Source organism: Malus domestica, chromosome 13, assembly GCF_042453785.1.
Source record: "Malus domestica chromosome 13, GDT2T_hap1".
NCBI classification, from domain to species: domain Eukaryota; kingdom Viridiplantae; phylum Streptophyta; class Magnoliopsida; order Rosales; family Rosaceae; genus Malus; species Malus domestica.
The window spans coordinates 16,333,537-16,349,283 of record NC_091673.1 but is presented as its reverse complement, the minus strand read 5'-3'; the positions used below and the strand labels follow the sequence as shown (position 1 = coordinate 16,349,283).

General features: G+C 40.4%; 4 protein-coding genes across 4 annotated transcripts; 3 read left to right on the top strand and 1 right to left on the bottom strand.

The window, feature by feature from the left end:
• The first annotated feature begins 479 nt into the window (after positions 1-479).
• Positions 480-959, top strand: LOC139190818 (CLIP-associated protein-like). The gene has a single exon (XM_070811306.1). The coding sequence runs from the start codon at positions 480-482 to the stop codon at positions 957-959; it is 480 nt and encodes a 159-aa protein (XP_070667407.1).
• A 4,190-nt stretch (positions 960-5,149) lies between these two features.
• Positions 5,150-7,351, bottom strand: LOC103453133 (pentatricopeptide repeat-containing protein At4g14850). The gene is made up of 2 exons (XM_008392684.4): positions 5,763-7,351; positions 5,150-5,670 (listed from the first exon to the last, which is right to left on the bottom strand). The coding sequence occupies exons 1-2, from the start codon at positions 7,349-7,351 to the stop codon at positions 5,205-5,207; spliced, it is 2,055 nt and encodes a 684-aa protein (XP_008390906.1). The 3' UTR covers positions 5,150-5,204.
• Positions 7,352-7,437: 86 nt separating this feature from the next.
• On the top strand, positions 7,438-9,620 carry LOC103453134 (lactoylglutathione lyase). The gene is made up of 4 exons (XM_008392685.4): positions 7,438-7,678; positions 7,793-8,023; positions 8,923-8,998; positions 9,385-9,620. Exons 1-4 carry the CDS (start codon positions 7,592-7,594, stop codon positions 9,411-9,413), a joined length of 423 nt encoding a protein of 140 aa, XP_008390907.1. The 5' UTR covers positions 7,438-7,591; the 3' UTR covers positions 9,414-9,620.
• Positions 9,621-12,493: 2,873 nt separating this feature from the next.
• LOC103453135 (late embryogenesis abundant protein D-34-like) lies at positions 12,494-14,101 on the top strand. Its single transcript, XM_008392686.4, has 3 exons — positions 12,494-12,894; positions 13,328-13,618; positions 13,727-14,101. Exons 1-3 carry the CDS (start codon positions 12,568-12,570, stop codon positions 13,889-13,891), a joined length of 783 nt encoding a protein of 260 aa, XP_008390908.1. The 5' UTR covers positions 12,494-12,567; the 3' UTR covers positions 13,892-14,101.
• Positions 14,102-15,747: the final 1,646 nt, after the last annotated feature.

Below are 15,747 nucleotides of genomic sequence, written 5' to 3'. Positions count from 1 at the left end.
GTGTCAGTTCTCTTTCATTTGTTCACCTCCACGTGAATCTGCAGAAACCTAAGAACCAAACGAAAAATACATGCTAACAAGCACCCACCTTTCTTCCTTCATCTGGAAAACCCAACAGGTGTCTTACTAGCACCCACCCTCTTCTATCCATGTCTGACAGTCGCAGATCCAGAGCAACTGTACTCTCTCACCCTCTCTTCATCCTCCACATTTGGATATACTAAATCTACCCAGCTCAAGCTGTTTAGCTATGGCCTCCGAGGCCTTATGGTTCGGAGCTCTGCTCCCTCTTCTCCAATGTCTCTCAGCCATGGCGAAGTAAACTTATTTGAGTACTAGATACCAGCAACTTCCATGGGAACCACCTAATTCACTAGATCTGAGCTCGACCGCACCAGATCACGCCCCCAGAGAACCCTAAAGTTGATCCGATTGAGGAAGGGCTGGAGCTCGCGCGTGCCAAGGACACCAAGGAGCGCATGGCGGGAGTGGAGCGCCTGCATCAGCTTCTGAAAGCATCCAGAAAGAGCCTGAGTTCGTCGGAGGTGACGTCACTCGTCGACTGCTGCTTGGATCTTCTCAAGGACAACAACTTCAAAGTCTCTCAGGGTGCTGTGCAGGCATTGGCCTCCGCCGCTGTGCTCTCCGGCGACCACCTCAAACCTCATTTCAATACGCTTGTTCCCGCCGTCGTCGAGCATTTGGGCGATGGCAAACAGCCTGTTCGCGATGCCGCTCGGAGGCTCCTGCTTACACTCATGGAGTTTTCTTCTTCGACAATCATTGTTGAAAGAACAGGATCTTATGCCTGGAAGCACAAAAGCTGGAGAGTTCGAGAAGAGTTTGTGCGGACGGTCACCTCAGCAATTGGACTTTTTGCATCAACTGAACTTCCACTTCAGCGTACTATACTTCCTTCGATTCTACAGATGTTAAGTGATCCAAATCCTGGCGTCTGATCTCAAGGTTGAGGTCATTCAATAAGTGCAGAACCTCATCACATATACCAAGTTTTGCAGCTACCAGTGTCCGCCACAATCACAGTGAAGTTTGGTCTTGCATGAAGTGTTATTAGAGTAGTATCAACTGTTGTCTTTACGTGGAGATGGGTTTTCTCCTTCTCCAATTGGGTTCCACTTGGTTTTTCCTGTTTGGGCAACCCTACAGTACGGGAACTATCAGCGTCGAATACTTGCTGAAGACCTAAACAAGCAATGGAAGAGATAGAGAGATGGCGACTTTTCCTTCCACCCATTGCTGCCACACCTACTATGATGTGGTTGAGAGAATATTTCAGAAAAAGAAAAAGAGAAAAAGAAAAGAGCAAAGCTAAAAGTAAACAAAAGCAAATAATATTAATGGGGTGCATAGTGGGATGGTGCAGTCTACAACCATGATGATGATGGGCCAACAAGCCAGCTCATTCGAATTCAGATCTGACAGCAGCTGTTACTCCCAGTCTCTAAAAAAACCATCCAAGCCAACGAACGCTACCAACAAAAGCAACCCAGTACGCAGTAGGCACAGTACGCACCAACAATCTGTAAATGTCGAAACCTTTATTTTTGAATGATGTAATTTATTTTTCGTATCTTTCGGAGATATCTGTATAAACCCCATCAGAGGGTAATAATAATAATAATAATTAAAAAAAACGGTAAGCCCAAAATAATGGGCTGCAATGTCATATGGAGGGCGAAGGCCCATATGCCAAAAAAAGCTAGGCCCTCTATTATCACCAACCAGGTGACCAAAAGTACGCCCAGTACTCCAAAATTATTTGGCAACCTGCCGCTATTAGCACCAATCAGGTGATCAAAAGTACGCCCAGTACTCCAAAATTATTCGGCAACCTGCCACTATTACCACCAACCAGGTGATCAAAAGTACGTCCAGTAGTCCAAAATTATTCGGCAACCTGCCGCTATTAGCACAAACCAAGTGATGATATGTACAACCCGTACTCTAATATCATTTGGCAATTAACCATTCATGCCACCAATCAGGTGATGAAATATACAACCCGTACTCTCCTTCATGCCACCAACCAGGTGATCAAAAGTACGCCCAGTACTCCAAATTATACATGAGCATTACTCATGTCATTCATACATAAACATTCATGAGCATCACTCATGACAATCATACATAAACATTCATGACCATTATTCATGTCAACATTCATAAGCATCACTCATGTTAACATTCATGAGCATCACTCATGACAACATCCATGAGCATCACTCATGTCAATCAACATAAACATTCATGAGCATCACTCATGTCAATCAGCTTCAAAAGCTTCATTTACATAGCTCTAGCTTCAAAAGGTTCATTTACAGAGCTCTAGCTTCAAAAGGTTCATTTACAAAAGCTCCAGTTTCGAAAGCTTCATTTAAAGAGCTCTAGCTTCAAAGCTTCACTTGCAAAGCTTCACCTACAAAGCTTCAGTGCAGGGTATACAAATACCACCTCCGAACAACCGCCACTTCGGCCCATACATGGATTCAATTTGAAGTCTCCAGCCAACAAACTCTATTGACCGAAGACTTGGGGGACTACATTATGTACCATATATTGGGCCTCAACTGGGCCTCATGGAAAATACTTAGGGGACTTAGCCCATAATCTATGTACTGAGGAGCGAGCCCTTATTCTATAAAAGGGACTACTTCACTTTCATTAGAGAGCACTCATGAAAAATACTTGGGAGACTTAGCCTATCATTTATATATTAAGGAGCGAGCCCTTATTTTATAAAAGGGACTCCCTTACCTTCGTTAGAGAGCATCGCCGCCAGTTGAGCAACCGCATCGCCACGAGCATCACTCCTAACCCATTATTCATGTACTGAGGAGCGAGCCCTTATTTTATAAAAGGGACTCCTTCACCTTCGTTAGAGAGCATCGCCGCTAGCTGAGCAATCGTCTCGCCGCGAGCATCACTCATAACCCATCATTTATGTATTGAGGAGCGAGCCCTTATTCTATAAAAGGGACTCCCTCACCATCATTAGAGAGCATTAACTCTAGCCCATCATTCATGTATTGAAGAGTGAGCCCTTATTCTATAAAAGGGATTCCCTCACCTTTAAACGCCACAAAGCCAAGTCAACCAAGGCAACATAAGCCACGAGCCGAGCAGCCGAGCAGCGTGTGCTACTTCTAGTTGAGCATCATTTCAGATTGAGCACTGCCCCATATCGAGCATCAATTCAAGACGGCATCTAGTTACTTCGGCTCACACATGGACTGAATTTCAAGTCTCCAGCCAAAAGACTCTCTTGACTGAAGACTTAGGGGACTACTGTTTATACCATACTTAGGGCCTCCGTATTTAAACCTCGTATAAATACTCGGAGGACTCAAATGTAATTATGTAATAAAGAAAGGGGCAAATATGTAAAAAGGGGAGGAGCCCTTATTCTATAAAAAGGCCTTCTCACTCTCACAAACCCTAAGCCTCTCCTATCTAGAGCAAACCTCTCACACTCTCCCCCTCACAAATACTCCAATCAGTGTGGACGTAGCCCAAACCTTAGGGTGAACCACGATACATCTTGTGTTATTTACATTTCTTGCAGATTCACGGTCGGATTTACGTTGTTCCAAGACCTCTGATTTTGTGCATCAACAGAAGACAATCATAAAAGCAAACATATATATATAACAACACTTGAGAAACAGCTGCATACGTTGTAAGTTTGCAACTTGTTATATATATGTAATTAAAATTTAGTGATCGTCTGCTTCATATCAATCCCACTCGACCATTCGAAAGCTGCCCTAGGTGCTGCTGCGGAATTCATTGAGATGCTCCAACCTCCAGGCCATTCCCTGCACCAGTAAAGACTGATTGAGAAAAAGAAGGGAAAGCGTCCAAGAATTGAAGAATTAATTTAAAACTAAAATCTTAACTGAAAGGAATGACAAAGACTCCTAGTATGATAATGGCGAAACTTATTCAAATTCGTAGTCATAATATACCTGTATATATAAAAATAATTGTGATACGAAAATCTTACCGTCTATATCAAAGAAGAAGACTTGCTGGAGCGTACCATCATTTACGCACCTCTCAGAAGTCTGAATTCGCTTTTCCTGCACGACCAAACTTGTTCTGATAACTCGCTATTGAGTCGAATAGAGGAAGGAATATATAAATAACCAGCAAAAATAAAACATGCATTGCATTGCATATATAGCTTGAGGGTTTGGGATACGGATGGGAGATTGGAGTCAGTGAAGCAGATATGGTGGGGGTTTGGCCAATGGATCTCCGATGCCTAAGTCAGTTTCTTTGAAAACAGGGAGAGTTTAGAGCTTAATTACATACCAAAAGCTTACTAGAATTTGGTGGAGAATGAGGTATTTATAGAGAGATAGCTGACCACATGTGTGTAAGGAGGAGGAAGGACAAGAAGAAACAGTACCACTCCAAATAGCCCTGGCAAACGAACAATGCAAAATGATCTACATCTTCATCATGCAAAAAGACACAAAGGATCCATAGACAGAGTGAATTGTCAAATACGGTCTTTCATTCTAAGTCTTCCGCTAGCAAATAATTGTGGAGTTACAATCATCAATAAAGAATCCAAAAGAAAATCTTGAGCTTCTTCCAACCAAAGTTCCTCCGCGTCAAGAGACGTTCTAAATTGAGCTAAACGATCATATTTTTTTCTTTTAAAAAGTGATTTTCACACTATTTTTTAACTTCTCACTTTTTTATTTATTACCATCAGACTAAATAAATCAGATAGAATCAACGGCCAGACTTAAATAGGTAAAAGGCTAAAAAAGATATGTGAACATCGCTTCCCAATTTTAAAAAGTTGAATCGCCAACTTTTATCATAACATAGGTCCTACCTGATGAGTCAATATGCCAATTGTGCTATGTTCATGCAAATTGACATTAAAAAGTTGAGATCAAGTTAGTGACCGTAGTAGCATTACTGTTATCTACAAGATATGCTGTGTGCGTAGCTCAATAATTTCCCGGTAGAATTTTTTTTTTTTTTAAATGATTAGAACAAGGGGTGTGTTATCCACACACTCCATTTTACTTCTCACACACCCCTTGATAATTTATGTCCGTTGATCTTCTTCAATTCATCTAATCCGACGGCCGAAAATTAAAAAGGTGTGTGAGAAGTAAAATGGGATGTGTGGATATCACACCCCTTAGAACAATTTTAAATTATCACCAATAATCTCTACACGAGCAATGACCATCTCTAAAGCGATGAAACCGATTGTTATCTCTCACAATAATTTCTCTACCTACAATTCCAGAAATGAACTTGATTGCACCATGGCAATCCCCACAGATCCTAAGGTTCTTTGTTATCCTTATAGGCACCCCGGGAGGGAGGGATATGAGTCCAAACGCTAGCGCAATCTTCTCGCTGTGGTACCAAACTTCCGACACTTTCTCTTCTTCCTCTATATCAAACAGCGCAAAATTGGTGTCAGCAATATAGCCAGCTTCGTCCATTTTCCTCCTTAACTCACTTAGCATTGCCTGAATCTCTGAATTCCTTTCGTGGGCGGTGTCCTTTGCTTGGAAGACGTGGACTGCATTCTTGACTGCGATCCAACTGTAGCCTGCACCCTTTTTTATCCCAACATCTTTCATTCCCTTTCTCACAAGCGTTGCTTCTTCCCACCTGCATTGAGAATTGCCAAACAGATATCAGTTTGTTTAAACGCCACAAAGCGTGTAGGATTCTAGATAGCAACACTACAATGGGATATTTACCTGCCGCAAGCTGCAAACATGTTAGAAAGCACCACGTGGTTGCCGGAGTCTTTAGGATCGAGTTCAAATAACTTGTCAGCTGCAATCTTCCCCAATTCTGTATTCCTATACATTTTACAAGCCCCAAGAAGTGCCCCCCAAATGGAAATCGTTGGCCGAATTGGCATCTTTGTAATAAACTCGTAAGCTCGCTCTATCATCCCAGCTCGCCCTAGCAAGTCCACAACACATGCATAATGCTCTGCCCCTGGTTCAATTCCATACTTTGCTTTCATTGACTCAAAGATCCGCATCCCCATTTGCACAGCCCCTGCCCTACTACATGCCGATAATACACACACCAATGTAACATAATTTGGTTTAAACTCGTGACTTTGGGTGCACATTTCCTTGAACAATGCCAAAGCCATATCGGCAAGCCCTTGATGTGCGTACGCACCTACCATTGCGTTCCAAGTGATCAAGTTCCTCGAAGGCATCTCATCAAAGGCACGCTTGGCATCTTCTATGCAGCCACATTTTCCATACATGTCAACAAGTGCACTCCCAACAAATACATTTCCCTCCACACACGCCTTCACTGCAACCGAGTGAACTGACCTACCCTGTTCAAGCCACGCAACCCCAGCACAAGCACTTAGAACACTCGAAACCATGAAGTCAGTCGGCTTAACCCCTTCTTTCATCGCCCGTAAAAAGAACTCGCATGCCTTCTCCTCCTCATCATTCTGCACGCACGCAGCCACCATAGAGCACCAAGAAACATCATTCCGCTGACCAATTCCATAAAAAACCGTCATTGAAAACCCGACCTCCCGGCACTTCCCATAAAAGTCAATAAGCCCATTTAAAACCGACACATCTTTGCCAAACCCACATCGCATCACAAACCCATGTAACTGTTTCCCGAGCTCCAGACTCGATGTATCCGAACATGCATTGAGAAACGCACAAAACGTAATCGAATTAGGCTCCCCACCCGCCCGCAGAAACTCAATAAACTTGTAAACCGCATTTAGCGGCCGCCCGTCAAGAACCGCATTCGACATGTACGCATTCCACGTCGCAAGGTTTCTCTCGGGCATTTCATCAAACACATTCCGAGCCTCGTCTCGGAGACCCGTCTTGCAGTACATATCAAAAGCGCTGCACCCAACAAAGACATCGCATATCTGCCCGGCCTTGACAGCTAGCGCATGGAGCTGTTTTCCTGTGACAGGCAACCGCAGCAAACCCGAGGCCTTGAAGGCGCAAGGGAAGGTGAAATCGTTGGGCTGGATAGACTCGCGGCGCATGTTAGAGAAATGGAGGATAGCGGAGGCGAAATGGCCGTTTTGGACAGAACCGGCGATGAGGGAGGTCCAGGTGACGACTGAGCGAGATGGGCTGAGTCGGAGGACGAGTTGGGCTGAGTCGGGGAGGTCGAGTTTGGAGTACATGTTGACGAGGTGATTGGAGAGGAAGGAGGGGAGAGACGCTCCGAGGGTTCTGATCATGTGGGCATGCGCCGCCCGGGCGAGCAGAGGGGAGTGCGTCGACACGGCGGATTCGACCAGGGAGGCGAGCGTGTTGGGAGCGAGGAATGGCATTGTTAGTAATTAGGGTCATGATTGAGGGGTAGGGAGGGAAGTTAGGAGTGCATTAGGGGCTTTTGTGAAATTTCCTTACCGGATTTGTTTGTGAACTGTGGCGGCCTATTACACCAGTACTTTGCTCAACTACTATTTACACGTTCTGAATTCACAAAGCAATGACGTTTCACGACGTCGTTTTCACATCAGCCTTATATAAGGTCCCCCAAAGCGCTTACCAAAAGAAAGAAGAAAGAAATGGCGGCAATGGCAACAGGAGTGAGTCTCAACCACATTTCGAGAGAATCCTCCGACATTCGGCGTCTCGCCGATTTCTACAAAGAGGTCCTTCACCTTTCCTAATTTAATTCCCTATTTCGATTCTTATAATTACGTCACTTTAACAAGCTAATTAGCAATTAGTTAATCTAATTAATTTTGATTTTACGATCGTTGTAGATATTTGGGCTCGAGGAGATTGAGAGCCCAAACTTCGGGGAGTTCAAGGTGATATGGCTCAAGGCGCCTGGGAATTTCGCTCTCCACCTGATCGAAAGAAACCCTAGTTTTAACCTTCCGGAAGGACCATGGAGCGCTACGTCACCGGTTGCTGACCCGAGCCACCTCCCCAGAGGCCACCACATCTGCTTCAACGTCTCCAATTTCCAGTCTTTTGTGAAAACCCTCAAGGTATAAAACTATGAATCCGTTTTTAAATTTACCCTTTTGGGATTTTTATGATTTGAATTGAATTTGTGATTGCTGCCCTGTTGGTTTTCATTTGGAGGTGAAAAAGATTTGTGCTTTGTGGAGTTTGATTGTTACAGTGAAAAGTGAAAGTTTTTATGGACCATTTTCTTTTTACAAAGACGATATTCTAAACTACTCAATTTTATGACTAGTGGTGGTGGGCGGTCGAAGTTGCGTTCGAGGGTGCCGCCGCTACCGCTGTCAACTGGCCGGATCTACTTGTGTGAACCTTTATGGAATTGAGTCTTGAAATGTGAAATCAAATCTTAGGCTAGATGAGGCATTTGTTATGTACAATATGAGCTCTCGCTTTTATTTGCTAACTATTTTTTCACCCTATATATACATGTTCGTATAACTATGAACTGATAGTAATACGAACTTAGCTATATACTAAGACGCGGAACAGAACATGAATGACATAGCTGAAGATTCAATGCAATGGAAAAGCTTCAAAACAAGCTCACGTGCATAAATTTTGGGAGAAAGAAGAACCAAAAACGCAACCTTTGACCTTTCTAGACCAAATGAGAGAGTGGGAGACGACTAGTTAAGTTATCCTCATGACGTACAAAGTCGTTTTTTTTATTGGTTCTGTTTAGCTTGTTTTGTTGGGGTAAGAAGTTGGGAAGCTTTAAGAAGAATTTGATTGGAGCCGTTTTCTTCCCCTTAAAAACAAAGTTGGTTTCTAAAACAGGCTTAAATAGGTTGGGGCCTTTTTTTAGAAGGGGCAAAGACAAAGGTTTAAAGGCTTTGTATGTTGGTTTGTTCTCATTTAATTTATTTATTTTATCAACCATTCTTTGATGCGAGTTCTATGAACAAATTTGGTTGTGCAGGAAAAGGGAATCCAGACGTTTGAGAGGTCCTTACCTGATGGTAAGGTCAAGCAAGTCTTCTTCTTTGATCCAGATGGTAAGCCTTTCTAATCATATATTGTTGATATATGTTGTGTTCAAGATTGCAACTTAAGCAAGAGCCATTTATCTTGGGTTAAAGGTGTTAGAATTTTGGATAAGCATGCGGGGATTGCTGGGATTACTCATCGCTTTATGAACAAAATGACAGGATCAATATGATATGTTGAGAAACTAATTGAAAGATTGAACACAGTATTGAATGGCATGCCCGATTTTGAAGATGGAAGATCATTTACCGACAAACACAGAGAATCTTCTCTCAGTTGTATACTGATTATGCACTATGGATTTCAATCAGCTTTCCCATTGCTATGCTATTACTAGAGAAGAACATTTGTCATTCCTTTCCTTTCAGTTTCTCAATCATGCTTTGTTGTGCAGGCAATGGATTGGAGGTTGCAGGTCAATGAACTGCACGGCAACACCGAAGCCTGCTCCGAAAGGTCAAGTAGAATGATCCGAAGCAAATGATAATTAAAATATCGTACATACAATAAGTAGCAATGATCACTTTCATTTATGCAGCTGTACCTCAAGTGTTACTGTATTTATGATCTTAAATATGTTGTATGCTTTTATGCTTGACATCAATTGCCATCGTAACGTATCATGAGCCAGTACGGATTGCATAATATATGATGGTCGAGTATTTAGGCTTGGTAGAAGTTAGGGATGGGCAAATACCCATCAGTTGTGGGTAACCACGGTTACCCGTCCATTTACATGTCACGGTTACGGTTATGGGTAACTGTTTAAATAAATAAACGGTTATGGGTATAACCGTTTACCTGCGAAATTTAAATGGACGGTTATGGGTATTAACCGCGGTTATAAACGGGTAACCATTTACCCATTTATTTTATATATGTAAAATTAACACAAACCATGTTCCCTGTAGGACAAAACTTAGATCAATGCTTTTGACTATGGTGTATGATTTCTATACTATAACTAATATAATATAGTTTTCCTTAACCACTTTAAATTTCATGGTCCATTATATATATTATGTTAATATTTTACATTTCGAGTCAAATAATCCAAGAATACTATCTTTTAACAGTTTTCGTAACCCAAGAATACTTAGCAAATTTTATACTACCTTCATTGCTAACAGTTAAAAATATCGTCTGTAAACTATTATTTCAATTATTGGAATGGTATAATGACTTAAAAAATTAAAATGCGGAAATGTATGACAAATTTTTCTTTTTTAATTTTCAAGTTGTTCAAAAAACACTTAAATGGGTAAAAAAGGAGTAAATGGTAAAAAAGAAAGGATAAACGGGGTTTAAAAATGATAAATAGGTAAACGGGTACTAAACGGTTAAGGTTAAATGGATACACAGTTATGGGTTTGGTTAACCGTTTATAAACTGTTATGGGTATGGGTATAACCGTTTAGACAATTACCCAACGAGTAAATTATGCGGGTATGAGAATAAACGGTTATGGATAAATAATTGCGGTTACCCGCCCGCCATAACCGTTGCTCATCCCTAGTAGAAGTTGAATGCAAGTTTGTTACCATGTGACACTTGAAGTAGAAAATTTTCAAGTCATAAGAGCAACTCCAGCGTGGGCTGGTGCTCAAGGGACAGGGCACAAGGGACGAAATAGGGCCAGATAACCCAGCCTTGAAGCTCCAGCATGGCTAGCCCAAGGGAGAGTGGAGGCCCGAGCTCCGGGGCTGTGAGGAATTGCCAGCCTGAGAGCCCGAGTGGATGTGACGCTAGGGCTGACTTCAGCCCAATTTTATATTTTTTTTCTGTCAGGCGCGTGCGACTCACTCTCGCGTGGGGGCGCGTCAGCTGACAGCTTTTTAGAGTATGGGGCCATGTCGCAGTCTGCCGAGGTTACCGTTGGGAAGCCACGTGGCTTCCCACGGTCTGTTCGATCTCAACGGCTCTTTAAATTGGACCGTCCGATTTGCAACGATAATAAAAATAAAAAAATCTTATTTAATAACAACCATTGGATTTGATATCAACGGTTGATATTATTCTGCTTTATAAATAAATAAAAGAAAAAATAGTTTTAAAATTAAGAAAAGTTACCGTTGTGACACGTGGCACAATCTGGAGTGTTAGAATTCAATTTTTTTTTAAATCCAACGGCAGAGATTAATTAGTTCAATAAAAAATTTTAAAAAAATTGTAAAAAATCCGGAAAAAATCTGAATTTTTTTTAAAAAAATTGTTTTTACTTTTCTATAAATATCTTCTCATTATCATTTACCTTACACCACAATTTCATATTTTTTCAACTGCTTTCAATCGAATTTCTATCTTTCTCTCAAAGTTTCAATCCAATTTTTTTCAACAAAATGACTACTGATGCAGGTACGATTAAAAATCTGATCGAAATCTATCCTCAAAGATTCTGAAAAAGTAAGGACATGTGGCACGACGGCATTGGATAAAAATCTTATCGAAATCCATCATCAATAATTGTCTTTTCGGATAATGACATGTGGTGCAAAGAGAACGATTAAAAATCTTATCCGAAATTACAAATAAAAAATTATTCTATATTATTTTAAAAAATATATATTTTATTGCCTATTGCCAAGGCTATTCAAGTGCAACGGTGGAGATACAAAATGCAGTTATTGTTCATTAAGGCCGGTTACTGTTCACAGGGTGGATTAAATAGTGAATAGCCTGGGGGAGAGCTTCCACGCTGGAGTTGCTCTAAAAAGATATTTGACATTTTTAACAAAACAGTCCCCTCCTATACTGAAGCCCCCCTTGTCAATTACATTCCCTTTTCAACTTGTTTGTGGCTTATGCTCTTTTTCGCTTATTTGGCTCGATCTGGTATTCTTGCATCACAAGCAATGTCTGCATTGCCTTATGCTACACCGCCAGGACGTGGTTGGAAGAGTGTTTTCGCAGTGCTTGTGTGTATAGACAAGGATTTTCAAAAGAACACTCTACTTTCTAATTGAAACGTGAAGTATTCGGGAAAAATCTCTGTTTTGCTTAGCTCAAAGACACTTTTTTTTCTTTGTCATACCAACACTACTAGGGTGGGAGTAACTAAACCCTAAACGTGGGTTTTGGTGCAAGAGTAAATGTTCTTAACCATTTAAAAATCGATTTTTAATTAATTGAGTTAGTGCTCATAACAACTCCAACTGCAGAAGGGTACTAGGATACGTAATCGAACACCAGTTCTTGGCTCTATGAGTAAATAGTAAAAACTTGAACTACAACCTTTGAAAGGATACTAGCATTAGCGTCCAATATCAGTTCGAACATTCGATGGAGTGACGAGGGTCCTAAGCCGACAAGTGTTGGCAACCTCTGTAGCGACAAGTGTCGGCAGATTAACTGCAAGCACAGCCACCTGCTTACATGTGTACTGCTAGAATTCGAAGTGTCCTGGCCTTTATATCGACACGTGTCTCAAAATCCACGTGTCAATCACGTTCCATAAATTATATATAACCTTATATAAAGTCTGCCATTCTTCCCTAACATCTACACGTACGTATAGAACTAGTCAGAACCACCAAAACCGTTGAAATAACGTTGTAATTCATCACAAATACTGATAAGAATGAACCAGGGACAGCCACGGAGGCCTCGGGAGGACGAGGCGCGGCCGATCAAGTACGGAGACGTTTTCTCCGTCTCAGGGCAACTCGCTGACAAACCCATTGCACCGCAAGATGCTAACATGATGCAGACCGCTGAGACCATGATTTTCGGGCAGACCCAGAAGGGCGGTCCGGCCTCTGTCATGCAGTCGGCCGCCAGCCGGAACGAAAGAGCCGGTCTCGTCCGCCATGACCAGGCTACTGATGTTGCTGGAAGTGAAGGTGTCACTGTTACCGAGACTGATGTCCCCGGCAGCCGCATCATCACTGAATCAGTTGGTGGACAGGTTCCCAACCTGCTATCTCATATTCCTGATCATTTAGATACCAAAGATCGATTCAATTAACGATACAACTCACTTTTAATATGTTAATTCTGTCTAATATATACGCTATATTTCTTCATACGGATTGTTACGTCTAATATTATCGTGTATATATATTATGTTATCAGTCTAATATTATCGTGTATATATATTATGTTATCAGGCTGTGAATCTAAATTATTAATTAGTACTATTCAGTACTAATTTAACATGTATGTTGTAGGGTTGAATTGATCATTCTGCTATTTGTATTAGTAGTATAGTTTGACATCGTAAAAAACATAAATATGAGGCCTGGCATTGTGTTATACGTCCAACACATAATGTATGCTATGCTGTTATGGATGTAAAGGGGGTGGGTGACCCTTTTTCTTGTGTGTTCGGATGTGGTTAGGTGGTTGGGCAGTATGTGCAGCCTACCCCGGTGGCGCAGGCAACTGCGGCGGGGTTCATGCAGCAGAACTCAATCACCATAGGTGAAGCACTGGAAGCCTCGGCCCAAACAGCGGGTGACAGGCCAATTGATCAAAGCGATGCTGCGGCCATTCAGGCAGCTGAGGTGAGAGCGACAGGCAGCAGTGTGATAAGCCAGGGTGGGCTGGCCGCCATGGCTCAATCCGCTGCAGCGTACAATGCTGGGACTGAGAGGGAGCAGGACAAGATCAAGCTCACTGATGTGTTGTCGGTAATTAACTCGACCATTAGGCATATGGATACTGTGTGGTTTTATGTATTTATTCAATATGGTCAGTAAGGTGTTTGATGTGAAGTAGTTTTTGTTGCGTGGCTGAAGGGTGCAACTGCGAAGCTGCCCGTGGACAAAGCCGCGACGAGGCAGGATGCTGAAGGAGTTGTGAGCGCTGAGCTGCGAAACAATCCGGACTTGGGAACCCGTCCCGGTGGAGTGGCAGCGTCGGTCATAGCGGCTGCTAGGCTGAATGAGAGTATAAAAATGTGACATGCGGCCGTTCATGCTTTCTGGTAAACTGAATAGGTGTTGTGATCAACAATCTCTAAATTAGTTAGCAGTTTTAAGCCACGTATCTATATGAAATAATATGTAAACGTGTGGCCATGGTTTTGTATTCGCGGTAAAATACCAAGCTGTGTTGTACTTTGAATGTCAGTGCGTTCTTCTTATATGATATGTAAATATATCTTTTAACCAGTTTGAGTTCTGTTCTACAGAACTATATGAAGGTTGCATCTTTAATTCTTTATGTTCTTCTGTTCTCCACTTCTCTCTCGTCCGTTTTGGGTAGACGGGTAGGATTATGTTAGATTTTTGGACTGGACTGCTGGTTCTTATTATGGGGCTGTTTGTGAAAAATAAAACGTTTGGACTGGGCTAGCCCACACAGCCAATGCTTCTGTTTGTTCTTATTTTAGGGGGAGCATCGCATCTCATGCTGTAAACAACTTAAGTTTTGTATTGTTTTTTTTCACCAAAATCAAAGTGAAACAGTAAAAAGGTGTTTTGATAAAATAAAGGGGTTTTTGAACATTAATCCTTGCAAAAAATTAAAATTTAAAAAAAATCTGGTGCTAGATTAAATATTCAATTTAATCCCTTGAGTGTACTTTTATCAAAATTTACATTCAATTTTTGTTATTTAATGTGTATTTTTATTTAATTTCTCCATATTAAATTTTAATTTTATTAATATGCACATATTTAGTTTTTTTAATTAGAAATGAATGTAAATGAGAAAATATTAAAAAAAATTTGTGATACAAAAAAATATAAATACATAAGTGTTCAGAAATGATTGTGCCAAAATATATAAAATTGACTTTTTTGTACCGAAATATTTGTACCTACATGATTGTACCGAAATATATTATAATGAACCTAAATGTATATACCGAAATGTATTATATTGAATTAATGTATCTAAATGTCAATACCGAAATGTATGTACCTAAATGTCAATACCGAAATGTATGTACCTAAATGTCAATACCGAAAATATATGTACCTAAATATCAATACCAAAATGTATGTACCTAAATGTATTTACCGAAATATAATAATTGAATTAATGTACCTAAAAGTCGATACTCAAATGTGTGTATCAAAGTGTACGTAACGAAATACATTATATTGACCAAAATGCATTATATTGAATCAATGCAACTACATATTTGTACCGATGGATATACCAAAATATTCAAATGTATTAATGTACCTAAATAAAGAACATACAAAATTATTATCGGAATATATATTATAAAAAAATTAGTTGCCTAAATGTAGACATTAAAATATATTATGATGAATGAAATAAAAATTAAATTTAAATGTAATTAATACATTAAAATAAAAATAAAAGGATAAAATAAAACATCAAAATACAACTAATAAATGATATGATTAAATGTGCTAGGGACTAAAATTGGATTTTAATCTTACATATGGTTATAATCTAAAACTCGTCTTTTTTAAAGATTAAAATGAAATTTTCTATAAAATAAATATTCCACTTATATATAAGAAATAACTGTCAAATATCAGCTTTTAAAAGTAAGGGTTGCTTTTAAAAACTGCTCTAATAAAAAGCGCAATCGAGTTTTCATGAATATTTTTAGTTTTTATAATAGGCTCATTGATTTTACAGAATGTCATTCCAAATACATTATATTTTTGAAGCAAAAAGCAACCACAATCACCATTACAAACGTAAAAAGCGACAACAATCACCATTACAATTCTTAAGGAAGGTTACTATCACCACCATTGCTATCACCCCCCACACAACCACCACCACAACTACAATTGCCACAACCATCGTTGCCGCTGTTACCACCACTATC

What these genes read in the sequence shown, in the direction of transcription:
- LOC139190818 (XM_070811306.1), top strand. Translation starts at nt 480, where the DNA reads ATGGCGGGAGTGGAGCGCCTGCATCAGCTTCTGAAAGCATCCAGAAAG.
- LOC103453135 (XM_008392686.4), top strand. Translation starts at nt 12,568, where the DNA reads ATGAACCAGGGACAGCCACGGAGGCCTCGGGAGGACGAGGCGCGGCCG. An exon ending in CTGAATCAGTTGGTGGACAG is followed by an intron (nt 12,895 to 13,327) that starts GTTCCCAACCTG and finishes GGATGTGGTTAG; the next exon opens with GTGGTTGGGCAGTATGTGCA. An exon ending in AGCTCACTGATGTGTTGTCG is followed by an intron (nt 13,619 to 13,726) that starts GTAATTAACTCG and finishes GCGTGGCTGAAG; the next exon opens with GGTGCAACTGCGAAGCTGCC.
- LOC103453134 (XM_008392685.4), top strand. Translation starts at nt 7,592, where the DNA reads ATGGCGGCAATGGCAACAGGAGTGAGTCTCAACCACATTTCGAGAGAA. An exon ending in TCGCCGATTTCTACAAAGAG is followed by an intron (nt 7,679 to 7,792) that starts GTCCTTCACCTT and finishes CGATCGTTGTAG; the next exon opens with ATATTTGGGCTCGAGGAGAT. An exon ending in CTTTTGTGAAAACCCTCAAG is followed by an intron (nt 8,024 to 8,922) that starts GTATAAAACTAT and finishes TTGGTTGTGCAG; the next exon opens with GAAAAGGGAATCCAGACGTT.
- LOC103453133 (XM_008392684.4), bottom strand. Translation starts at nt 7,351, where the DNA reads ATGCCATTCCTCGCTCCCAACACGCTCGCCTCCCTGGTCGAATCCGCC. An exon ending in ATGTTTGCAGCTTGCGGCAG is followed by an intron (nt 5,671 to 5,762) that starts GTAAATATCCCA and finishes TTCTCAATGCAG; the next exon opens with GTGGGAAGAAGCAACGCTTG.